Source organism: Enhydra lutris, unplaced genomic scaffold (assembly GCF_002288905.1).
Source record: "Enhydra lutris kenyoni isolate GAN:26980312 unplaced genomic scaffold, ASM228890v2 scaffoldscaffold21, whole genome shotgun sequence".
Lineage (NCBI taxonomy): Eukaryota > Metazoa > Chordata > Mammalia > Carnivora > Mustelidae > Enhydra > Enhydra lutris.
The window spans coordinates 12,717,402-12,744,241 of record NW_019154105.1 but is presented as its reverse complement, the minus strand read 5'-3'; the positions used below and the strand labels follow the sequence as shown (position 1 = coordinate 12,744,241).

At 35.9% G+C, this 26,840-nt stretch overlaps 1 protein-coding gene across 1 annotated transcript in view; it reads right to left on the bottom strand.

Annotated features, from left to right (window-relative positions):
• The window catches only part of LOC111149345 (transmembrane protease serine 11E-like), a 53,033-nt gene extending 27,167 nt beyond the window's left edge, over positions 1–25,866 (bottom strand). Inside the window, exons 1-5 of the mRNA XM_022506341.1 lie at positions 25,826–25,866; positions 9,522–9,646; positions 5,246–5,367; positions 3,704–3,771; positions 640–803 (exon numbers count right to left, since the gene is read on the bottom strand). Of these exons, the coding sequence (XP_022362049.1) occupies positions 640–803; positions 3,704–3,771; positions 5,246–5,367; positions 9,522–9,646; positions 25,826–25,833 (487 nt within the window). The 5' untranslated portion in view covers positions 25,834–25,866. The remainder of the gene's footprint in view (positions 1–639; positions 804–3,703; positions 3,772–5,245; positions 5,368–9,521; positions 9,647–25,825) is intronic.
• Between the last annotated feature and the right edge of the window lie 974 nt (positions 25,867–26,840).

Below are 26,840 nucleotides of genomic sequence, written 5' to 3'. Positions count from 1 at the left end.
AATTATAAATTTTTCATTGGTGAATGGACTAAGGGAAGAAAATGTAACAAGGTTTATCAATGAAACTTGAAAACAAATATGTGGATAGCATGAACCTTTCCACACATCATACTCTCAGATCATAAAATGGAAACAATAAGATGAAGGAGAAGAATATACAAAGCTACTTTCTCCATTTATAATTGGCTGCTATAGCTGAAGTGTAAGGTCCGATGCAGGAAAAGAAACCAGGCCCAGAGGTAAAGACAGACTTGCATAGGAGGCATAAGTTTAGGGTAATATAAAAAATAAATAATTCATTATGACCAATTTAATCCCAAAGAAATGTTCTGTTGGTGGCAAGAGTCAATAATTGAAGGACATCCAAAACAATTTTTAAAAAATCAGTGCCTAAGGGGCATCTGGGAGGCTCAGTCATTTGAGTTCCTGACTCTTGATTTCGACTCAAGTCATAATCTTGAGTCATGAGAATAAGCTCCATGTAGGTCTCCATGCTGGCTGTAGAGTCTGCTTGAGATTCTTTCTCTCCCTCTGCCCCTCCCCTCCTCTCTACCAACCCCCCATCAGTGCCTAAGACCAAAATTAAGATGGAGCTGTTTTATGTAAGAGAATTAAACTAAATAAGAGAAATAAACTTACTTTTAATTTCAACTGATTCAGGATCTAATTTAGGGGGTCCTACAGCATCTTGTAGCTTTTCAGGTAGAACTTGTTGGATAACTTTGTCAATGGCTTCAGGATCCTCAGTAGAGCGAAATTTAAAAATCAACAGCATATGAGCCAACACTCCATGTTCCTCTTGACTGTGGACCAATAAGATAAAAAAAATATATATATGGCTTTAAAAGATATAGTTTGGAATTAGATTTACGGTAATATCACAATCTATTTTTTTCTTGATCATCCATTTGAAACATGCACAAAAAACAAACTTGTAACATAATTTAAAAGATCCAATTTGGGGTGTCTGGGTGGCTCAGTTGGTTAAGCATCTGCCTTCGGCTCAGGTCAAGATCCCAGGGTCCCAGGATTGATTCCCCACATTGGGGGAGGGGATCCTTGCTCAGTGGGGAGTCTGCTTCTCCCTCTCCCTCAGTCTGCTGCTCTGTCTGCTTGTGCTCCCTCTTTCAAATAAACAAACAAACAAACAAATAAATTTATTTTTTAAAAGATGTAAAATTATTTTTAAAAATCAAAATAAAAGATCCAATTTATTTTCTTCTATATTCCTATTGTTTACCACATATGAAACTTCCAAATCAGCCGCCCTGATAGTAAGCTAGTACACTCACAGTCTCCCTAACACCAAAATATCTAGTTGTTAATATAAAAAGACACACTCTTGTCAATCATTTAATGCTATCAGATATAGTGTATGGTCAATACGGAGTCAACTCTGGCTTTGGTTTTCAGGTTTAATTCCCTGTGGCTTAAATCCAATCATATCTCTTAAGCAATGTCATGCTCTCCTAAACAACTTCTAAACCTAAGGATATTAGAATGCTTAACCAAATTGTCTTGACTTCACCTAATTATATTTTCAAGATAGAGCATTAATCAACCTTAATGTTTTTAGAATGAATTACTTCTTGGAATCATCCTTGACTTCTCTTTCTCATTCTTAGTCAGCTACTCTACCCCTTTTTCTTCACATGCAATCAGTTCTCAGAGAGTCTTACTCCTTACTATACAATGTATTGACTCCTTATATAAACTGTAAATGGGAATATAAATTAGATCCTCATTTTTAGAGGTCCATTTTGTTTATCAGTTATACATTTGATGATCCATTCTCTCTGATACAGCACTCTTTTCAAATATACTCTTGTGTGTACAAAGAGATTTATACATATGTTTATCATAATCTTGTTTTTAAATCAGAAAAAATATGTAAAACCCAAGTGTCCATCAAAAGGACATTGGCTGAACCCCTGACATTATTTGTAGTGAAATACTATATAACGAGTTGTTGAGAAGATGTCTTGTGTTTCTCACCTCCTTTCACTCACTGAGCAAATCTGTACAATAGTTATTTATTCTGTCTTCTTTCTCTTAGACTATTCCTATACTGGCTGACTAATAGAAACAAAACAAACAAAACCCTCTACCCCAGATATTCAATTTATCTCTCACCTTCTTATCACAGCAAACCTTCTTGAAAGGATAAATTACACTCTGCCTCATATTTACTTTCTTGCATTCTGCTTCCTCCCTTTCCATTCTACTGAGCCTTTTCTCTACACTAATTGACTTCCTTATTGACATATCCAATGAATTCTTTCCAGTCATATTACTTGGTTTCTTGGGAGTATTTTGCAATGCTGTAAATTTTTATCTTTCATGTCAGTGGTGCCTTTCTCACGATTTCTTTTTTTTTTTTCCTTCCTTCTCCTTCCCTGTATATTACCTAGGATCCTATTTTTTCCCCATCTCCTTAACTATTGTTTTCTTCAGGCTTTCTTCATCATCATTTTTTCCTTGCATTACCCTTTTTCTGAGAAATTCCGCTTACATCCACATGTTCCAGTACTCTTAGTTGATAATGAACAAGGCATACCTTCAACTCAGTTCCCTTTTCTTCTGCTGAGTGAGACCCTATTTCAGGTTCATGTGGTCCCCTAGTATCTCAGCTCAACATCTTTAATACTGATGTCATCTTCCCTACAAACTTGCATTTCTTCTTATTGATTTCAGAAGAAATACTAATGAGTAAGAAGAGTATTAGGAGGAAGAAGTAAACAAATTGGAAAGTGATTTGGAAGGTAAAAACCTGTAGAACTTAGTTATTCATAAAGTGTGAGGGGCCCAGGAAATGGAAGAATGTAGATTGATATCCATGTTTCCCATTAGTGTAATTGGGTTTTACTTGAGTTAGAGAATTTTCTGTGGAATTTCCACGTGGAGATGTGCATAGGCAGGTATGTAGTTCTAGAAGTCAGAAAAACAGTTGGATTGGAAATAGAAATTTAGATTTCAAAAGCATATGAAGTGGGTGCATGAAGACCCCTTGAGAGATTGAAATTTTAAGGCTGGAAGAAGTAGATACAGATCTAAGAGAGAATAATATTTCAAATGCAGGAGAATAGATGTCAGCTAAGTGATAGACTGAGAAGGAACTCTTGGAGTTTTTGTCATTGAAATAATACTGGAAACAGCTTTCATTCTATTTTTGAGAAATTCAAATAATTTGTATTTAGACAATATATTATTTAAGATCCTAATATAGTATTTTTCTTAAAATGGTGTGCTCTGAAGTTCTATTTATTGATGGTTGACTATCAGATCAGATTTTCTTAGGTAAATATTTGGAGCAGAAAGGGGTAGAGAAGAAAATGGAGAAACAAGAGGTTAAGAACACCTCATCTACTACACTATTTTACATAGAGGACGATTGGCTACTAAACTAAGGGATATGGCTTAGGTCCCTATTTATGCTAATTAGTTTCCAAAAAAATTATTCGATCATATAGCCACCAATAACACCTCTGTCTCTTGAAATTATTCACCACACAAATGCTTTCTTATAGGTTTAGAGATTATATAAAGCAAATTGTAACCTGTGACCTAGAACAGTTGTCAAATGAATGTTGGTTTAATTGAATTATATGATATCACTAACATTTCAAACAGTACTTATTACTGACCAAGTTCACAGCTTTAGTTTTAAATTATATTCAGAAGTCAGCATTTTAGTTCTACATACCTGAACCTGATAACGTGAGACTTGATAAATTCTTCCCTCAAAGGAGATTTATGAAATGCATCTTTCACCTGTTCCAAAAATGTTCAAAATATGTCAGTGAGAATAATTTCTGCAAGTCAATTTACAGCTCTAAGGAAAATTTAAAAACAAAACAAAGCAAAACAGAAAGCATTAATCAACATTTCACAATGCCCTCAACTTGAAGAATCTTTTCTGGTATTCTACTCAGTGATTTCAAACGAACTCTGCGTTAGAAGTTATAGTATTGGGGAGACAAAGTAGTGGGGCCAAGAGTGACATCTACACTCAGAAAGATACTAAAAAGAATAAACATACTTTTTTTTTTTTAAAGGAAGGGCAACTGTTCATACCCTGAGAAGAGACTTCCACTGTAAGTAAAGAAAGGAAACGAAGCAATTCTGCCAACTGATGGTTGGGTCACAGATATGAGTGTGTGACAGTGTCACACGGTTCTTCAAACTAGTGAAAAATTTGCCAAATATCCTAGCATAACCTGCTTCCAACTCAGTATTAAAAATGCTCTTAGAAAGGCCCATGTGAACTAGGATACTCAGTCTACCTAATATGTTCTGTTAGGTTTACTTCAATAAGGTAGAAAAATGCATCTTGTGGAGATATTTCTTACTACTATAATTAAGAATTCTAACCAACTTAAATTTTTAAGTTAGGAGTCAAGGTAAACATGTGAAGTATTTCTTGGTCTCAGTGTGTGAGACCAAGAGACTAAGTAATCTGACAATGACTAGAAACCAGGCTCTTGCTCTCCTGGTCTATACTGATAATTTTTCCACTTTTAAAAACATTTGATTCATTTCTGAGGATGAATGTTGAAGCCTTTAAAAGATGAGCATCCAGGGGCACCTTGGTGGCTCAGTGGGTTAAAGCCTCTGCCTTCTGCTCAGGTCATGATCCCAGGATCCTGGGATTGAGCCCCAGATCAGGCTCTCTGCTCAGCAAGGAGCTGCTTCCCCCTCACTCTCTCTACCTGCCTCTCTGCCTACTTGTGATCTCTATCTGTCAAATAAATAAATAAAATCTTTTAAAAAAAAATAAGTAAAAGATGAGCGTCAATGTGTCTCCTATAAACTTATGTACCCAAAAGTAGTCCAAGGTCAGATATTTGCAAATATAAAAATACTATTCAGGTGTGTGTCTGAATAGTTTCAATCTTATGGTCTTTTGCTCATGGTGTCTTCTATAGGATACAGCAGTCATATTTTGGGTCACCCTCACATTCCCAGAATTTCTGGACTCTGTTGATTAAGACTGTAGCACTAGCTATGGAAGAGTGAGTGGGAGGGACATGAAGAAAGGGCTCAGGTCACTTGCATCAGCCCTGCAAGACATACTCTCCCAAGTCATGTATTGTCAGTTTTGTTTTACTTCTTTCTGGCAGGGCTGCTTCCCATTTTTCAAAGATAAGCAAGATCAGTTGAATGGATATTATGGAAACTAGGTACCCAAAAAAATGGATATAAAGTGATAACAAATGCCCTAGAAATGGAGGAAAAAAGTGCTTACCATCGACTCAATTTTCTGGCTCATTTCTGTGAAGTTTTTAGAACCCTCTCTTCCAAAGTCGCCATAGAGTTTGTTACTTGTAAACGACAATGTGCTATAGTAATTGTAGGTCTTCCTTTGATCTATGAAGGGAGAGGGAAAAAAATTATACTGTTTATCAGATGTATGTAAAGCATCATTATTTCCATGTTTGGTGATTGCTAGAAAGACTGAGACCAGAAAGAATGGCCCTACACCAGATCATCATCTTTATCACCTTGTCTTGAGCTTCATGGTTATCTCAGAATAAAAGACAACAGCATTCATCATTATAAGATTTAAGGTGTAAAATCCATAAGAAATGCTTGCTGTTCCTATGGGCTAATTAGTTGGGTATTATCCATTCCTGAATTAGCCAAGAGAGGCAGCAAGTCACACCATCTGAGCATAAAAACAAGAATGGACTTGGAAGTTTCCCAAGAGTAAATGCACTTTTATATTCCAAAAGTAGATTTCTCCCAACTCAGTAAAATTACATATCAATTTTGGCCACAAGGACTATAGTGTAGGAAAATTTATTTGGGGTAAAGAAGATGAGGGTAAGGATGAAAATGTTTGAAGTTCAGCTAGGGAACTAGAGCTGCCATTTGGCATAACCTTCCAGGGATACTTGGTTTCACCTTGGCTCCCTTGTCACTCCACTTATTTTCTCCCACCAGCCACAGAGATTGTCTTGCCTTGCCATTGTGTACATTTTCTGCATCCAGTTAGACAGCCCACATTTTTGGCCCACTGAAAATTAATATAGCATCCATCTACACATCTATACATGAAACAAGTATGAGCCCTAAGAAGATTCATTCATTCAACAAATATTAATGTTAACTACCTTTTTTATGAAAGAAACTAATACTCAATACTCTGTGTTGAGTATTAGGAATATTATGGTGATCAAGAGAGTTGTGTGTGTGGTTATTGTAGGATAATGGAGTGTGCTTCACCTAATCTCAATTTCTTTCCTCTTCTTCTCTCTTGCTTCTCATTCTTTCCTTCTTCACTTGAATCCCAGAGGAAAAGGAAACTAACAGTGGGCACCTGTGTCCCAAGCATATTCATGTATCTCATTTAATTTACCATAACTCCCATGGGAAGGCAGTATTGTCCATATTTAACAGATAAAGACTACAGTGTCAGAAATGTAAATAAATTGCCCATCCCTAACATGACATAGCCAGAAAAGACAGAACTGGGTTTCAAGTCAAAGTTTAATTCTCAAAGCACAAACCTTCTTTATATACCACTTCTTGGAGTGGGAAAAACCAAACCCATTCACCAAAGCTGTAGGAGATGTCTCACATACATAATAATTATGGAAAAAACTACTGGTAAATTTCAAAAGAACATCCCAGCTGTCCCAAGGATTTGGTTGGATTGACAAGGCTAAGGAACGGCCAGTGATACAAAAAGAGATGAAGGGCAGCCTGAATGGTCAGTACCTTCTGGGAATTAGCACCAAAGTGAGGGGCTAGGGAGGTTTTGCCTTTCTCCCTCTTTACTTAGCTCCCTTTCAGTGAAGAGCCTTGACATGAATGGCCAGAGTGAACTGCAATGCAGGTAGGTCCCTGGAAATATACATAATCTCAAGTAAAGTTTTTAATTTACTGAAATATTAAACATTGGGTCTAAATTGGGCCTAAGAATCTGCATTTCTAACCAATTCCCATATGTGATAATGCAGGTGATGGGACATAACCCCTCATCGGGAAGTTAGTGTCTAGAGAGGAGAACTGACTCTTCCACATTTTAGTCCTATTTTTTTTTTTTTTAATTAGATTGAGGGCACCTCAGTGGCTCAGTCAGTTAAGCATCTGCTTTCAGTTCCAGTCATGATCCCAGGGTCCTGGAATCAAGCCCTGCATCTGGCTCTCTGCTTAGTGGGGAGTCTACTTCTGTCTCTGCCTCTCCCTTCTGCTCATGCTCTCCCTCTGACTCTCTCTCTCAAACAAATAAATAAAATCTTTAAAAAAATTATTAGATTAACAAACTTGAAATTACCATTCTAGAAGCCAAAAATGGTCAAACACCAATGATTTCATATACCTCAACCAAATTAACAACTTGTGTGTAGTCAATATTTTACTTTGCTCAATGGACTCAAACAGGCCACTAAGTGTCAATATTTCTCAGTTGCTAGAATTATATGGCATGTGTAGTTGTTGGAAAATATTATTGGGGACTATTAACAGAAAATAAGAAAATTAAGGATGAACATTAGTTTATTGACAATTTTCTGAAAAAGTTTGTGAATCTGTAATCTACAAGGATGTTGCTCATAATAGAGTCACCTTCTATCATTCAATTCACAGAGGGACAGAAATGCAGTCCCAAAGGCCCCTGAACACCAGCTGCCACACACAATGCTCTGTGGTCCTGGGCTTTATGCCAAAATAATGTTTGTTTTTCAAGGTAAGTCACCTCCATCTTAATCTGTCTGTTTCTGTAACTATTTATTTTAGTTTGGTTATTTAGGTATGCCAACTCCTAAATGCTCATGTGCTGTATCCACTCTGTTCTTTGTTTCTATGTCCGAACAGAGGGCAAGTCACATATGTAAGACAGTAACCCATATCACAACAACTACTGTTTATTCAGGTGTGCTGTGTGGGCAGTGTGGAAGTTAGGTGTTCCATATTACTACACTAATCATTCAAACAATAGGATGCAGGAACAGGTGACTGGAAAAATCTTGCCAGGTTTTCATTGTATGCATGTGAGCAAGATGGCTTGGGAAGAGGCAAATGGAGAAGCAGTAAGAAACATTTTCTCTCACTGAGACAATGAGACCTCTAGCTTTAGTAGGAATTCTTTGTGATGTCAGACAAACCAAAGTATGCCCCCTTTAAAATATCATAGGTTTGATTCACTAATCTTTATCATTCAGTATTCAATAGATATTCATTATTTAATATGTGCCAAGATCCTTCTAAGTTCTGGGAATATTAAAAATGAACAAAACATAGTGTTAAGCATCTGTGGAGAAGTATTATGACGTTTACAATGTAATGAGACTCGATATAGTCCTAATAGAACTGCAGAATTATAAAGTTATTTTAGCCATTATTTTTTTTCTTTTTAATTAAAAAGACAGTCCACAGAAATAACCAAAATATAGATATTCCAAAATTTAAAGACTTGTGTGTGGGTAAACTCAACCAAAAAAAAGTCTTTACTTTAAATATATTTTCTTTAAACTACCCAGAAATGATCTACCTTGCTTTAGAAATTGAGATTGGAATTGAGATTATGTCTGTCAGTGGAGGACGATAACCAATTTACAGATCACCTTGTCTCTTTACATGAAAGCAACTTGTGCAAATTCCCAATTAAATTAGAATCAAGTAATTAGCTTCTTCAGTTACAGTGTCTTGAACATCAAAGCATTAGATAGTCACTAAGGGAGATATTAAGCCAATAGGTCATAGTGGAGTCAACTAATTATAACTTCAGGCAGAGTAGAGGGAAACTTCAGAAGGGTTGTTATACCCTGGAAGAACAGTCCTGAAGTACCCTGGGGACCTTTCTAATAACAGAGCAGACTCATGGTTCATCTAGCTGTGAGATACCTGATTACCACAGAATGAACCTCTTTATAATTAACCTTCTCAGCATATTCTATCCTCTTTAATCACATGCAATACATACCAAGATGAGATTAAAAACAACAGAAACAGACACTTATTAAACAATATGTAATTATGAGCATTTTTCCAGCTTACTAGTACAGAACAGAGACAACTTCTTTATGATCCTTGATTATGTAATTATTTTTCGGGCTCTCAGGATGTCAGTAAGTTGGAATAATTTTAAATCAAGGTGATTGCTCTGCATCCTCAAACAACACGTTCAACTCTAGCTCTCCCATGGTCTTCCCCTATTTAATATTTGATTATCGCTTATTAATGAACATAAAAACTAGCATGCTATTCCCAGCAGGAAGCATTGCTACATCAAAGATAGAAGAAAGAATCCTCCTTGGCTTATAAGGATTATGTGAGAGAGACAAGGCAGGTAAAGAATGCTTTGTACCAGCTCTGCCAATGAGTTGTAGTCATGAATGAATAAGCCTGAGGCAAATCAAAACCACAATGCACATCAGGAAACATTTGGGGGCAAGTCACATGATGCCAGGGCAGCCCGTACTTACTGTATCTCACATAATGAGGCAAATCAAAACCACAATGCACATCAGGAAACATTTGGGGGCAAGTCACATGATGCCAGGGCAGCCCGTACTTACTGTATCTCACATAATGAACGGTAAGTCCAATGCACACGGCCAGGACAATCAGGGAGATAAAGGTGATGAGGCCAATAACCCAGGGTTCCAAACAAGCTCTCTTCCTGTTCTTCACCACAGCTGGCCTGAGAAAGCAAGCAAATAAATGGGTTATATCACAGGGCACACCACACCCACTCCTTGGGTAAAGTAGATATTTCTGGGGAATTCAGGACCCTCACGTGGTAGAATACTGTTTAGGTTTGGAACAGATTCTGGTTCCAGGCTGCTGAAGCCAGTTCTGGCTCTGGTTGCCTGATTTTAGGCAAGTCATTTGACATCTCTCTGCCTGTTTCCTCATCCATAAAGGGAAGATGATTGTGATAGTACCTATCTCATAGGATTGTTGTAAGGATTAAATGAATTATTATATATAAAGTGTCTACGACAGTGCCTGGCATGTAGAAAATACTTAGTAAGTGTTAGCTATGATTTATTGAGCTGATTATGTCCAAAATATTGAGTTAGGCACAATCAGAGCTATGAAAATGTTTAAAGCCTGGTTTTACCACTCTAAAATCTTAAAAGGTCTATGAAATATGTTACAGCTTGATCCATTCTGTTCCAGATAAAATTTATATTTCTACTCTATTTTTCTGAATTATTTCCAAACAAACTTTGAGAGTACACATAAGAGATTACCGGAATTCCCTTCTAGAGAACCCGAGTGCTTGTACTCTAAACCTTAGTAACACTACAGGAAATCCCTTCTGCATAGGATTCCCTCAACCTCTCCCATTTTTTGCTGCTTTCAAAAACATGTTACTGAAAAATGTTGGTCAGTTGGGTTTTTGTTTAATTAGTACAGTTGCTATTTCCTTGTGTTTTAGTAGTTGCTAAGCAAACTCAAAAGCTAGAGAAAATAAAATAATAAGTCAGAGTTAGCTAAGGAGTTTGAATATGAAGCTGTTATTTTATAGTTCTTGAGGTATATATCATGCTGGTAGACACACTGGTAAGTATGCTTATCTCCAGAGCACTGTCTGATATGTGAGGGCTGGGATGAAGTGTGGTGTGATGCTGGAGGAGCACAGGGAGGTCAGTCACAGTAGAGAGGATTCTCAATCCAGCTCTTCCCCTAACAGCTGTGTGACTTGGACAAATCATTTAAACTCTGAGCTAAGTTCTTCATCTGTCAATAAGGGAACGGTAAGTCCAATGCACACGGCCAGGACAATCAGGGAGATAAAGGTGATGAGGCCAATAACCCAGGGTTCCAAACAAGCTCTCTTCCTGTTCTTCACCACAGCTGGCCTGAGAAAGCAAGCAAATAAATGGGTTATATCACAGGGCACACCACACCCACTCCTTGGGTAAAGTAGATATTTCTGGGGAATTCAGGACCCTCACGTGGTAGAATACTGTTTAGGTTTGGAACAGATTCTGGTTCCAGGCTGCTGAAGCCAGTTCTGGCTCTGGTTGCCTGATTTTAGGCAAGTCATTTGACATCTCTCTGCCTGTTTCCTCATCCATAAAGGGAAGATGATTGTGATAGTACCTATCTCATAGGATTGTTGTAAGGATTAAATGAATTATTATATATAAAGTGTCTACGACAGTGCCTGGCATGTAGAAAATACTTAGTAAGTGTTAGCTATGATTTATTGAGCTGATTATGTCCAAAATATTGAGTTAGGCACAATCAGAGCTATGAAAATGTTTAAAGCCTGGTTTTACCACTCTAAAATCTTAAAAGGTCTATGAAATATGTTACAGCTTGATCCATTCTGTTCCAGATAAAATTTATATTTCTACTCTATTTTTCTGAATTATTTCCAAACAAACTTTGAGAGTACACATAAGAGATTACCGGAATTCCCTTCTAGAGAACCCGAGTGCTTGTACTCTAAACCTTAGTAACACTACAGGAAATCCCTTCTGCATAGGATTCCCTCAACCTCTCCCATTTTTTGCTGCTTTCAAAAACATGTTACTGAAAAATGTTGGTCAGTTGGGTTTTTGTTTAATTAGTACAGTTGCTATTTCCTTGTGTTTTAGTAGTTGCTAAGCAAACTCAAAAGCTAGAGAAAATAAAATAATAAGTCAGAGTTAGCTAAGGAGTTTGAATATGAAGCTGTTATTTTATAGTTCTTGAGGTATATATCATGCTGGTAGACTCACTGGTAAGTATGCTTATCTCCAGAGCACTGTCTGATATGTGAGGGCTGGGATGAAGTGTGGTGTGATGCTGGAGGAGCACAGGGAGGTCAGTCACAGTAGAGAGGATTCTCAATCCAGCTCTTCCCCTAACAGCTGTGTGACTTGGACAAATCATTTAAACTCTGAGCTAAGTTCTTCATCTGTCAATAAGGGACAGTATAGACATTCGGTCTGAAGCACATGGTTGATTTTGAGATCCTGAATGAGATCATGAACGTGAAAACTTTCTGCAAGGGGCGCCTGGGTCGCTCAGTGGGTTGAGCCTCTGCCTTCGGCTCAGGTCATGATCTTGGGGTCCTGGGATCGAGTACCACATTGGGCTGCTTCCTCCTCTCTCTCTCTGCTTGCCTCTCTGCCCACTTGTGATCTCTCTCTGTCAAATAAAAAAAAAAACTTTATGCAAATTGCACAGCTACTTTTGCAATAAATAATTTCTGCTTACAGGAAGCAAGGGGACTCAGTTTCCAGTTATGTAGGGCCAAGATGTGATATCATTTTGGGGCCTATCACATCATAGCTTGGCTCTGCCTCGATGTTTTGTTCTGTTGGAACTTTGTCACAGAAGTCAAGACTGTCATCATTACTACATGACTCTGCCCCTCCTGAAGGCACTGAGATACAGTGAAAGGCTCTAGAGACTCTATCTGATCTCCTGTATTGTTCCTGTGATTTTCCTATGAGACTATATAGCCAAGGACACGTCGTCTTCCTCTCCCCAATCTCTTCAATGTTCAGTTCTCCCTTAAATGATATTCCAAACTCCTGATCCTACAATGGCAATTACTGCAAGATAAAAAGATTGCTCCATGAGGAGGTCATTAATTTTTTATGTGCAAATGTGCCTAAAAACCCTAAAAATTCATTCCTGTTCCTTCATCTCTGAATACTTGCTATTCACCTGTTTCAGAAGAAAGAAGATGTGCATAGCAGATGTAAACAAAACTTTGGGGGAAATATGGGGAGGAAAGGGCTTCTCAACTAATGTCAAAACATGCCAGATGAAGACTATGAATTTGTAATTATAGCAAATGTGCTGTAATTAGCAAAAATATATGATCACTGTGTAGAGTTGTGAAATATGGCAGAAGTTCTAATTGTTCTATAACTTTTGATCAAAACAGAAAATTAAAACAACACAGCCATTAAATTGATGGGGTAAATCTAGAAGTATCAACATGGAAATAGCCAATGATATTTTACATTTTAAGGAAAAAATGTTGCAGAAAAATATGCATTGTATGTTCCAGGTTTTTTTAAAATAATTTTTAAAAAATTTTATTTATTTATTTGATAGAGAGAGACAGCATGAGTCAGGGAAGGGGCAGAGGGAGAAACAGACTCCCTGCTGAATAGGAAACCCAACTCAGGGCTAGATCCCAGGACCCTGAGATCATGACTTGAGCCGAAGGCCGTTGCTTAACTGACTGGGCCATCCAGGTGCCCCCATCAAAAACATTTTGAATAAACTATGAGGAGGGTCTAATTTTGAGTCCTGCCACCAACTTACTTATTGTATAATCTTATACTAGTAGATTCAATTCTCTCTCTTATATTTTCCATGTCAAAACCAGAGATAATAATTTCAGACCCCACCTAACATGATGAACTATGTAGAGATAAAAACAGTAAAGTTTTTTCTTTTTATTACTTTGAGTTCACAAGCAGAAAATTATCAGCAAGGTCTATTATTATTATCATCATTATTTTAATTATTAATAATAATGGTAATGACCATACTGAGATGTTTGTCATTTGAGACTTTAAATCTTCCCTTCCCAGTCTGAATGGCATTGCTTTGCAAACTGATTTACCCTGTTTCTTAATTACTTTCTGTTGCTCTCTCAGCAAGAGATTAAGTAATGAATTACTTCAAACTACGTGTGGTAGAATTGTGTTAAAAAAGATAGGTAAAATGGAGGAATAAGTCCATTTTACATATCAGTAGACAATTACATAATTAACCCCTCCTGTACACAAGTCCTTGTGGTTATTGTGGCCTTTCGAAACTTATCTGAACCTTTTCATGTAAAATCACCTTCAGACTGGATAAATTCTAATAGCTTCAATAGTGTCAAATTTATTTCTTTCTATGATTTTTCCTTTCAATTTGTGGAGAGTTGTGAGTAGATGATGAATATAGCAGTTAAAATACAGGTACATTTTTATAAACCTAAAATTGTCAGAAGACAAGTAATATGTCCAGAGTTGTATCCACAGTTGTACTATCACTTCTTCATGTGTCATTTTAAGAATAGTACTAAAAAGGAAAAGCAGCAACAGCAACAAAAGGGCAAGGGCAAGCAAAAGATACTAACACAAATAAACCTCATGGCAAGCCCTGGAGAGTAAGTCCCGGCTCATAGGGCTTCAGAGGAAAGTTTATCAGAACAAACACCTACATAAAACCACCACTGTAGACTGATTAACAGTAGATGACAAATTCTTTGCTCATTCTCAGTAATGGTAAGCGGCAATGATATTCTTAGTCTTCATGTTTCACCAGCCCAGTCCCGCTGAGATGTTTTAACTGAATATGTGTACATTATCTATAACGTTGGTGGTTCCAAAGCATTATTATCAACTACTTAAGCCAGAAGTCGGCACACTCCTCTGTAAAGTTCCAATAGAAACGATTTTAGGCTTTCTGGGTCACACATTCTCTGCTGCAACTACTTAGCTGTGCCCTTGTAGCCATAAAGCAACCATTGACAAAGCACAAATGTACGTGGTTGTGTTCCAATAATACTTTATTTCTGTGCACTAAAATTTGAATTTCATCTAATTTTCTCATGAATAGTTTTCTTCTTTTAATTTTTTTTCAACCATAAAAGTATAAAAATCATTCTTAGCTCAAGCACTGTACAAAAACAGGTGGTGGGCCATAGTTAACTGATGGTTGACTTAAAGCAATGGTCTACAAGTCAATGTTTATTGTGTTGGGAAGCTGTAATAGTCTTCTCATTTTCTAGTCTCATCTGCATGGCAAATTTAATGTAGTCTGTCTCCAATCCCATTGCCACTGACTTTATTCTGGAATTCTCACTAAATTGTGTCCTCTAGCTTAATATCAGCTTCTCTTCTGTCCTCTTAACCTCTGAATCATTCTCCATTCCAGTAAGCTATCTTTCTAGAAGTGATGTAGCCAATGGCTGAGAATAATAAAACCCAAATTGGCTTTAGTTAGCCTGGCATTCCTCTTTTCCCCATTAACTTTCAGGCTCTTTGCCTTTGCTTCTGTTTGCTTCCTACCTGGAGTAACAGGATTTATGTTTTGTTTGCATCTTAAAAGCTCATTTGTATTTAAGAGCCTGTTCAAAAAATCCCCTCCACTTCAGTTAGGTCTACCTTGACCATCATGTTGAAGTACATATTTTGAGCTCCTTAAGGGTAGGGAGTGAGCCTTACTATCTCTATATTCTCAAACCACATGCTCAAGATAGGTTCACAGAAGGAACTGAATTGAAGTTGACTAAACCAGATTAAACTGATCATTTGTCAATACCACAATATGGGTCTCCATGTCTCTCAAAGCACTTCTGGTTTGCCTTAGTTTTAGAAAAGCACAAGGTATATACATACAAGGAAAGACAGGTCAGACATTGTGGAGAATAATTATTATTTAAGTAAAACCTGATTTCCATAAAACACTTTATATAATGATCAAGTTTTGTGGTTAATATTTCTACATTACATGTGTTTAAAACACATGATTTTCCAACTGTGATTTGATCTATCCACTGTAAAGTATTATAATAGTACAGAAAGTGACAAATGCAAATGAGGGGACATTAATTTCAGGAAACACATTATTTGGGGCTATTGCATGTCTATGCATTGCAATATCAAAACAAAAGCATAAAGAAAGATGTCACAATGACGTAACAACCTAGTACCTTATGACATTGTTAATCCCCTAAATCAGTGCTTGGGATTTCAAATATCAGTCAATAAGCATTAATTCAATTTTTATTATGTTTTTGTCACTAGCTTATTTCTTTAGCTGATTGAGTTGTACCCACTTGTCCTATCCACACAAATACTTCAGGTGATTTCTTCTCTGTGGAAGACTCATAGCAGCAGGCATTGGAGAGCTCTTTAATCTTTCTTACACCTTGTCAAATAAGATTATAAAAATATACAGGTTGGAACTAAAATTTGTATATGTGTTCATGGATCATATATTTTCATTGCTTTTTCTAAAAATAAATAAATACAAATTACTTCTAAAATTGCAAAGAACATATTTCTGTCCTGTTAACTGTTACACAAACATATTTATAAAATATCTACTAACAACAGCGAGGCCCTTGGACTGGATTATGTGTGCATTCTCAAGAATGATAACTACAAATAATTCTCATACAACAAGGTGGGAGTCTAATTATCAGAAAACCATTTCCATTTTCTCTTTACAACACTAAGATAAATGGTGAGTTCATTGTTTTTATTAAAAATGTTTTAGTTTACATTACACCTTGTTCTAGATTAGCTTAAGATAACATAAGGAGAAAGATATATATAGAGAGAGATATATAGAGAGTATATATAGATATGTAGAGTAATATATATAAATATATACATGTACATATATATGTGTGTGTATGTGTGTGTGTGTGTGTGTGTGTGTGTGTATATATATATATATATATGTATATATATATATATATTTACAAAGACTGCATTAATTCCCATCTAGACATTTCCTTAAGTCAGGCCACAAAATTTGTAGCTTTCCAGCAGCCAACTCAAAAACAAAAATAAAAAACAAAGCAAACAAGCAAACCCTCTTTAGGTACCTTTTTCATGGCAACCATAAGATAAACAGTGAACAATTATTCAGTAACAATACAATTCTTTTCCTCATAAAAAATTACTATGTAATGTAATGAACTATAGTCTCCACAATATTCCTACCATTGAAACCAAAATTAGTTTTGTAATACTCTTAGTGTTTTCTTCAATATTGGCAAATGACATCAATTACTATTTAGTAAAAACAGTTTGACGGTGTGGGGAAGGGGAGCAGTATGAATCATTCATACTAAACTCTATGATAATTTTTAAAAATATATAACAAGCTTTGAAGCTTTTGAAATCTTCTGCACAGCAAAGGAAACAGTCATCAAAACAAAGAGGCAACCCAGAGAATGGGAGAAGATATTTGCAAATGACACTACAGGCAAAGGGCTGATATCCAAGATCTATAAAGAACTCCTCAAACTCAACACACACAAAACAGATAATCACATCAAAAAATGGGCAAAAGACATGAACAGACACTTCTCCAATGAAGACATACAAATGGTTAACAGACACATGAAAAAATGTTCATTATCACTAGCCATCAGGGAGATTCAAATCAAAATCACATTGAGATACCACCTTATACCAGTTAGAATGGTCAAAATTAACAGAACAGGAAACAGCAAGTGTTGGAGAGAATGTGGAAAAGGGGGAACCCTCTTACACTATTGGTGGGAATGCAAGTTGGTGCAGCCACTTTGGAAAACAGTGTGGAGATTCCTTAAGAAATTAAAAATAGAGCTACCCTATGACCCTGCAATTGCACTATTGGGTATTTACTCCAAAGATACAGATGCAGTGAAAAAAGGGCCATCAGTACCACAACGTTCATAGCAGCAATGGCCACAGTTGCCAAACTGTGGAAAGAACCAAAATGCCCTTCAATGGACGAATGGATAAATAAGATATGGTCCATATATACAATGGAATATAATGCCTCCATCAGAAAGAATGAATACCCAACTTTTATATCAACATGGATGGGACTGGAGGAGATTATGCTGAGTGAAATAAGTCAAGCAGAGAGAGTCAATTATCATATGGTTTCACTTACTTGTAGAACATAAGGAATAACACGGAGGACATCGGGAGATGGAGAGGAGAGGTGAGACCGGGGAAATCGGAGGGGGAGACGAAACATAAGAGACTGTGGACTCTGACAAACAAATGGAGGGTTTTGGAGGGAAGGGGGTGAAGGGTTGGGTGAGCCTGGTGGTGGGTATTATGGAGGGCACGTATTGCATAGAGCACTGAGTGTGCATAAACAATGAATTTTGGAACACTGGGAAAAAAATAAAAGAATAAAGGAGACTCAATATTTAAAAAAAAATCTAACAATACTTCCTTAACTATTACTGAAATGGCTCTGTAATTGGATTTTCACATTATAAAGTATCTAAAGGTTATTGAAATTGTAGGCATAAAAACATAGTATTACTTAGTACAGTAGTAAGTACAGTACTTACTATAGTAGTAAGTTTTTAATAAACATTGTGAATAACCATTGTGACAGAAAACCCTACCACTCATGAACTTTTAACTTAAGCAAAACCCATAACTTAACCATTCCTATATTTAACCAACCATAACACTCAAGTGATAGTATCTTTCCTCCCACCTACTTTTAAAGGAAGTTGTGAAGATCACATATGCGATCATCAGACTTTGTTAAATACATGTATTATATTTCTGGCAAGTATCAGTGACAACTCAACAGTAAGGAATGTCTCTGATCTCCACTGTGTGATGAACAAGGTATTTATTAAGTTCCCAACCAGATATGGTACAGCACAGGAAACTACAAACTGAGATTCAGGTTGACACTTTGCCTGACTTCTAGAAATATGTAATCACAGATAGATGTGGTTCCACAAAATTTAGATATATTATTAAATAATTAGTATGGGTTTATGGACTTATAAACTGAGCTATTTTCATCCTTAATTCTACTAAGATATTTGCTTTCTTTTCTTCAAACCCTTTTTACTTCAAGATAATAAACTGCCACAATCTGAGTAAGGAACTTTAAAGGCAACAGCTTCCCACAGAAATGTTGACAAAGGATGCCATTGCAGCCAGTCATGGGGAATTGTACGCACTTAAAAATATATTTAAAAAAATAAGAATTAACAGGGAGTGTGTAAGTATGTGGTGGCAGGTATTATCAGAAGAAAAGTAGTTGAGAAACCTAAGCTCAGAGACACTTTCAAGGTTAATACATAACATAGACTTTCAGAAACTTTTTGTAATGTTAGATGTCTTCCTACCAAATATTTTTCATAACTTTGTTTAGACACCTCCTACGAGAGTTGGCGTGATAGAGTAGAATTAGCTCTAAACTGTAAGTCCAGTGACCTGCATCTTAGATCTAAAGGTTTCTGCTTAAGGATTAAGTCCTTTCATCTAAGTCTGAAAATTCTGAGATGAGAAACCTGAAAGCATATTCAACATCACATAAGTTCCAGCATTCCTTAATCCCCAACTTGTGTGATGTTGAGTGTCCTCTCATTTTCCTCATCTGCTAAAAAACAATGAGGATTTTAACTGATCTAGATACTCTTTAATTTCCATCAAATTTAGTGTTCCGTGCCTCACATTACTTAAAAATGCTTAATATATTATAATTAAAATTCAGCAATTACTAAACAATTAGCTTTAACATAATTTTTCAAATGTCTCATTTTTCTGGTTGCCACATGCCAGAGAAGTGGAACGAAGTAAGGAACTGTAAGTGATTTTAAATAATTCACGTTTCATATGAGGAAGTCATAAATTTTATTACTTGCCTCCTAAGCCAGTTTTAAAATCCCTAGAACCATGAAATTTCATTTTATGTAAAACAATGATGGCCCTTAGAATTGGAATGTGTCAGTTGAAAGACACACTAGGAGTCTATGGTATACTCCGGATTGCTGTTTTCCTGGCAAACACTGTAAGCCACACACAAAGAATCCCTCCAATAACCTAGAAATTCCTTTTTATAATAAAACCCTACCGGAATTAACGTATCAATGAAGGGCAATTGGAAAATGCATGGATTCTGTTAATGTTTATTTTCCCAGAAGTGAGATTTCTTGATTAATGAATTTCCTGCCCCAGCTGCTGACCTGTAATAGGTGGAAGTATTGAGTCTTAACTTTTGAATGGAACACCAAATTAATACCATAAAACTATAAGAAAGGTGTTATTTTATCCAAAAGAATAAAATATCTTCAGTTACCAATGCTATGGCCTTAATTTACATCTACTTGCTGATGACTACCAGATCCATAAATGCAGCTCAGATCACTTGGCTAACCTTCAGACCCATACATCTACTGCCTTCTTTTCATCACAATAGCATATACCTCTAGTCATTCAAACTTAACATGTCTGTAGTAGATCCTTGTCGGTGTCTACCCCAAGTAACTTTTTCTTAATAATACAATCTTTGATATTTGTTGAGCACATAGCCATCTTGGAAAATAGAATAGTGCTCCTTGTCCACAGGCCTATCTGCCTGCCTCCAGACTTGTTTATACTAATTCCATTTTTTATAAGCCACTGTTACCCTAAATTTCTTGTCCCTCATATATAGCTAAATCTGATGCTATTACAATATGCAAAACAAATTAGTTGCAATCAAGGTGAATTGCCACTTTTTTGTAATTATCTTTGGGAAACAGTATCTTTGGGAAACTAATTTTTTATAGTTTATATGGGAAAGATGATAAAATATTTTTATGTAATGTTCTCTAGCAGCTGATTTTAAGATACTCTTGACTATACTCTATGACTTTAAGCAAATGATTTCAATTTCTTACTTATTGGATAAAGGTCTGGGTTTTGGCCTCCAACACTTTGGATTTAGTCCTGGCTCTGCCTCTCACTCACTAGGTGGGTCTGAAATTACTCACTCTCTCAGATTCTACATTTCCCCACCTATAAATGGGGCTACTGATAGGACCTAAGTATAGGGTTCTTCTGAGGGTTAAATGAAATAATGCCCACAGAGCAATTGGCATCAGGCCAGGCACACAGTCAGTGCTCCACAAATGTTGTCTGTTGTCACTATATCCTCCTTCATAGTGAGAAATTAATTTGCTTTCAAAGTGGGTTGAAAGTCCCTCAAATTGCCTTCTGTGTGCCTAAGGGGATAAGGAGAAGATAGAGCAGTGAGGCTCCCAAGATTAGTGCCATTTCACCCATAGCAACTCTGTTCCATGTGTCAAGGGTTTGCATTAGGTCTTATGTGCAAAACGGAATTCAACTAAGAAAGACGTATGTTCCAACTCCAGCTCTACCAATCACTTCCTCAGAGATTTGGAAATCTCTGTCTTACTATTCTTTGGTTTCCCTACCTGTAAATTCATGGTAATATTAAAATTATCTACTTTACAGTGTTGCTGATAAATACTAAATAAGAAAATAAATGGTGGAATCAACTATACAGAATATACACTTGTTTTTTTTCCTGTTATATGTACCCTCTCTGGATTTTGCTAAATGTGACCTGGCATGTCAGTTTTTAAAATGAACAACTAATTTTTAAAAGGCCATATATTTCTATACATCTCCAAATGTAATAGTGATAATAGCAATAGTATTTCCTGAGTCATGTGAACATCTGTGTTAATTTAACCCTTCTACTTCATGGTATTGGATTAGGTTTACAGGTGAACAGGAAGAACTGATTCTATCTCTAGTGCTGACTGACGCACCAATTCCTGTAACCACATGCAAATTACCTAATCTTTGAAGGTTGTATCACCTACTTTACAGAACACAGATAGCAATGCTTCCTGTCTACCAGCCTTGGAGGTCCACTGAGAAGACTATTCATTGAATAATAGCATTGTTCCTTGTAAATATAACTTTTATATCTTTTGACACAATCAGACAGTTAAATCATCCTAGCAGTAGAACTACCAAAGTGGATACAAGAGACGTGAGGATGGTTACACCACTGTAGTTAGGAGCATAGATTTGGAGTCAGATGGACCTAGATTAATTCCCAGTTCTGCCGTGTATTACCTCTGAGCAGATAATGTTATCATCTGAACCTTAATTTCCTCATCTATAAAATGTGTATAATAATATAACCATAGGTTGTTTTAAAGATTAAACACTTGTGATGTTTTAGAACAGTAGTTGTCTCATAGAACATGTAAAACAAATGACGGCAATTGTTACTTTGTTCTGTACTGACTCACAGTTTAACTTTAAACAAAGTGATAAGTTCTTCTATATCTGCTTTTGCAGCTTTGAAAAAGAGTTATCCTCTGACATTTTCAGATGAAAGATTGGAGGGTAGAATTTAGTCATGATACATGGTACTTTGGATTCCCCTTAGTTCTATTACCTCAGAATTACTATTCTAAAAATCTCACAAATTGCCCAACCACACAGACCATATATGTAAGTGGGAGACGTTTTGGCACGCAGATTCTGGCATGACTTGGTGTCCCTACACCCATTTTTTCCCCTCAACCTCTTAGAAGTTTCCTATTCTCTAATCCACTCATTTCCAATGTATTAAATTATGTTTGAAATTGTGAGATCATTCTTCCTAATTCTCACCCACCATCTTTGATGAAAAAGTGTCTGAAGGAGTGCATTTTGAGAAGTTCTTTGTGCATTTCCTCTAAAACCTAATGCTGACCAAGCCATGAAAGGCAGTCAGAGCATGGACCATCTTCCATCTTAGATAACCTGCTCCACAAATGCTTAACTCACCCCATTCTCAAGAACTAAAGCCATCAGGCATACTTATGAATCTCAACGCTGATATTGAAACTCATGATTTTGCCTTTTTTCTTGAATTGTTCTATTTATTCCCTCCTTGTATCGAAGCAATGACATATTTTTGGAGGAAAGCGGACAACAATGAAAAAATAACAATAAGGTTCATTGAGACAGTTATAGTTACTACAGACTGACGAATCCTTCCATGATACACTGTACTAAGTGAACTTGATTTTCATGAAATAGCAAATGCTGTAATCCTTTTTAGAAAACAGTGATGATGCAATTAAGGTGCTATGCTCTCAGTCACTGATCACCTTTAAGATAGTGTAGAGAAGTTAGGTCATATTTTCATCTTATTTAAATACAAAGACAGTTTTAAGAAAATCTAAGAAAGGGCAGTCCATGCATCTTTAAAATGTTTCTTAAGTAAAATTATACCACCACCCTTCCTCTTTCAGCATGTATGTACATTATTTCACATCAACCTGTGTACGATCTGTTTCTTTGCCTAGACAGTGTATAGCCATCTATGACTATAAATACACCTGCAATTTCTCCAGGTCTGTATCTGTGTGTGTATGTGTGTGTGTATTCCTTATCTCTGTCAGAATGCAAACTTTCAAAAGACTCTTCCTTTAGCTCTGCACACGTGATAGACAATGTGTTCACTATACACCTTAGAGCCAGGAAAGCCAAGTTCAGATTCTACATCCAACACTTACTAATGCTGCACAGCCTGAGTTGCACTGATTCCGTCTTTTAAAGGAGTTATTGCAATAAGTGTTTCTCAAGGTATTTCCAAAATTAAATGAGATCGCATTTTACAAAATGTACTATACATAATAGGTGTTCCACAGGTAGTTTTCTTCCACACAGAATTTAATATACAATGAGAACTCAATAAAAATTGTTACATGGACCAGGACTGATGGTAGCTGATGAAGTGAGGCCCTGTCAAAACTTGGAGCAGGATCCCATAGCAGCTCTGGGCCTAAACCTCAATATGGTAACCCTTCAGTACCACTACTGACTGACTTCAAGTTGGGATGGGGAGGGGAGATACGCTTGGCTGGCTCTATGTTAAGGTTTCCCTGAAAACAGATTTTTAATTTAAACCAACATCTTCTCTGTTAGACATAAACTCCCCAAATCATGTTTTGTACTCTCATCAGTTTCCCATACCTCCTGAATTTATCCTCTCTTCCTTAATCATCACTACATTGCATAAATGAATGCTCTTCTCCCTTGGAGGGAAAGGTGACTAGGGAGAGATCACCACCCATTAAGAAATAATTATACCAATTTAAATAAAACAAAGGGCTGCCTCTTCTAAAAGCTGACCTATTTCATTTCTGCTTTAATTCCTTTCTATCTTACATGTTCCTTTCTTTTTTATGACTTTATGCTGTACATTTCTCAAAATTTAGTGTGACTAAGAATTACTTGTGTAACTTTTAAATAAAAATATCATTGCCATGTCTCAACCAGAGATCCATGAGAATTTCTGGGATTGGAACTAAACTTTTCTATTTTTAATAAGCACCCAGTGATTCTAATGGAGGGGATCCATGGCCCACACACAGACTAAGATGTAGCTCTGATCTTACTAAGTAAAAATTAAAGTTGTCCATTTTTTTAGATTTGAATATTACTCATTTCATCTCTGTCTATCTAAATTTATGTAGATATTGTTTATAAATTCATTCTGCTTATCCTTAATTCTTGTCAGTGATTGCTGGTAACTACAGTTGGCATATATACTCATCACCAATAAATATTTATTTAATAAATATATTCTTCTCTTCCCAACTCTCTTCCCCTTAAACTTATTCCTGATAAAGTTTTCTTTAACCTTCTGCTCTCTGTGTGTGCATTTTTATAAAATCCAAGTGTTATTCTTTTCATGCTGAAAGAATAGCAAAAAAATAAGAGTTTGGGGGAAATGGAAGAATATGAAGAATAATATTTACCTGGTCCAAATGTCTTCTTACCTTTAAATTCTAAAATATTGGTTTTCATTTAGAACAGGTGAAGTGAGGGAAAGGGCTCTTAGAGATTTGGCTAAAGAGGAAGGAGTGTGCCATTTGATAAACCCCACAGTGTTTCTTATATGCCTCCCCAATTACGAACAACATCCTTAAAAAAATTGTCTACATATTTCAATTACATCTCTTTCTTCAAAGCATTCCAGTTAGCGCACTTGGTCTGGAAAATGTGCATATTAAATTTAATCCCTTTCCGCTCTAGCCCATTTTCTTAACATCTCCTAGGTTGACAAACAGATATGCTCCACTTTTTTATAGAGTTTTAGACCAGAATGGAATTTTTTTGTTTGTTTATTTTTTTTTCTTTGAGAGATTATCTTCCCTCTACTCTGAAGTAGGACCAAAAAATAGGTGTATCTTTTGCTTCAGATTAGAGAGTACACTCAGAAAAATGCATCCCAATACCCCCACATAATAACTACTCTACACAAATTCTAGACTAACTGATATCCAGCATAGACAAAGCCTGAAATCCATTTAGTATCTTCAGTTTGATAGTGATTATATGTTTAAATAAAACCTCTCTTTTCTATAGCACTATTCTTACAGATAACGTAGTAAAAAGGGTAGGACAGAAAAATAAATCATGGATTATGAGGAAGTACTCACAAAAGGCAGGGAGGCTTAAGAAGTCTGACTAAATTTGTTATGTCTGTAGCTCTTGGTAGCCTCATTAACATGTACAGAAGAGTATTAAACTTTTCATAACAAGTATGTAGAAAACTTTCTATCAATGACAGAGCCCGAGTGTTTTTCCCTATTAAGAGTCCACTGGAAGTTTTACATTTCCAAACTGTTTTCTTCTCAAACTAGAAGTTTTTTAATATAATGATATGCCAAAATATGAATTAGAGAAAATAGAATTTTAATCTAAAGATAAAATATTTTTCAGAGCCCAAACTAGTACATGGAAACCTTATTACTATTTAATTTCTAACTTTTAAAGAAAACAATCTCAAAATAATTTTGACTTATCTGTTAGAGAAGTGATTGTGGTCAGGTACATCATTGGATTTATTTTTTAAATCAACTATAATAATTTAATCATACTATCTTTTTAAATTATTTCTTACTCTTGAGAAACATTTACAGTTTTTTTAAATTTAACTATTTAAACAGAAATGAATGTAATTTTGATCTGCATGACCTCAGATTTATTTTTTCTCATGTCTACCTTTGAAAATAAGAGTATTTTCTCAATAAAACAAAGTCCAAGCTAAAAAAATGTTCTACTCTTGAAACTAGCTAACTAGCTAACTAAAAGATAGCTGTCAAACATGATGTACCTTTATCCATTGTTAAACTTATCTGAAAGTATATAGAAAAACATTTTAGGATGAATCCTAAGATGACAAGGAACACTAATACAGAAAGAAGAGAAATGTACTTCTTGACATAATTGCATGTTAAATATCAAAACTATGTTTCTATATTAAACAAATAGTAAATTAAAGATCCACACATTCCCTGGTGTGGTTCTTGCCATTTTAAACTACAAGTAATCTTAAGACAAAAGAAGAGGGAACTCACTGATACATTGCTGACCAGCAGGGAAGAGTCCTGTGGAGACCAAGGTCCGCAGTCAAGTGAGTACATCCAGGCTATATCAGCAATTTCATGGGCTGGATTAAGGTGAAGAAAGAAGTCACTCATGATCTAAATAGAACCAGTCTGACGGGTCTTGACTCGTGTGATGGCAACTGTGTGTGTGACTAGTAGGACAAAGTCAAATTTTATATGGAGCAGGAGAACATAAATAATTTATAAGCACTTTCTAGGAGCAGGAACTTAAAAGCCATTGCCTTAAGATTATGCTAGCTTAAAAGTGTTCATGTAAACCAGAATTTTTATAAAGGTCAGATGTTTAAATTTAGAAGAGATCTTAAAATCACATTGCTTTGCTTCCTCATGTTTTCAGTGAGGAAATGAACTTTTAACTTAAATGTTAAATGACGGTCAAAATCATATAGTTTATGACCCACAAACCAGGAGTAATACCTATATTTTAAAAATTTATCCAACTTGCTTTCTACTCTAGCCTGCATATAATGAAACTTTTCTTTTGGTATTGACTATAATCAGCAGTTGAAAATACAATAGAGATTAGAAAAGTATTAGTATATTAAAATTATGTGACTTCATTCTTTCAGAAAAGTCAAGTTGTTTATAAATATTAACCCCCAATTGAGACAGTATATTTCTCTCATTATACTGGAGACAAGCATATCAGCCAACTCTGAGTCGTTACTGTCTTACTTCTGAAAAGCAAGTAATGTACTTAAAAAGTGTGTGTTTATACATGTATATGCAGATACCTGTGTATTTGTGTTAGGCATAATCCTCAAATCACCGTCCTTAATCCCCATAAATGAAATTAGGTGTTCTTCCTCTGGGCTCTTGTGATATCATAACCCTTACTGCATTGAGTGAGAATTTTTTGTTTACTTGTATCTCAACTCTACTAGACTAAATTGTTAACAGACAGTAATCCTATTCTTAGTATATATGGGACCACAAAAATACGCATGGAAAGAGAATAAGAAGG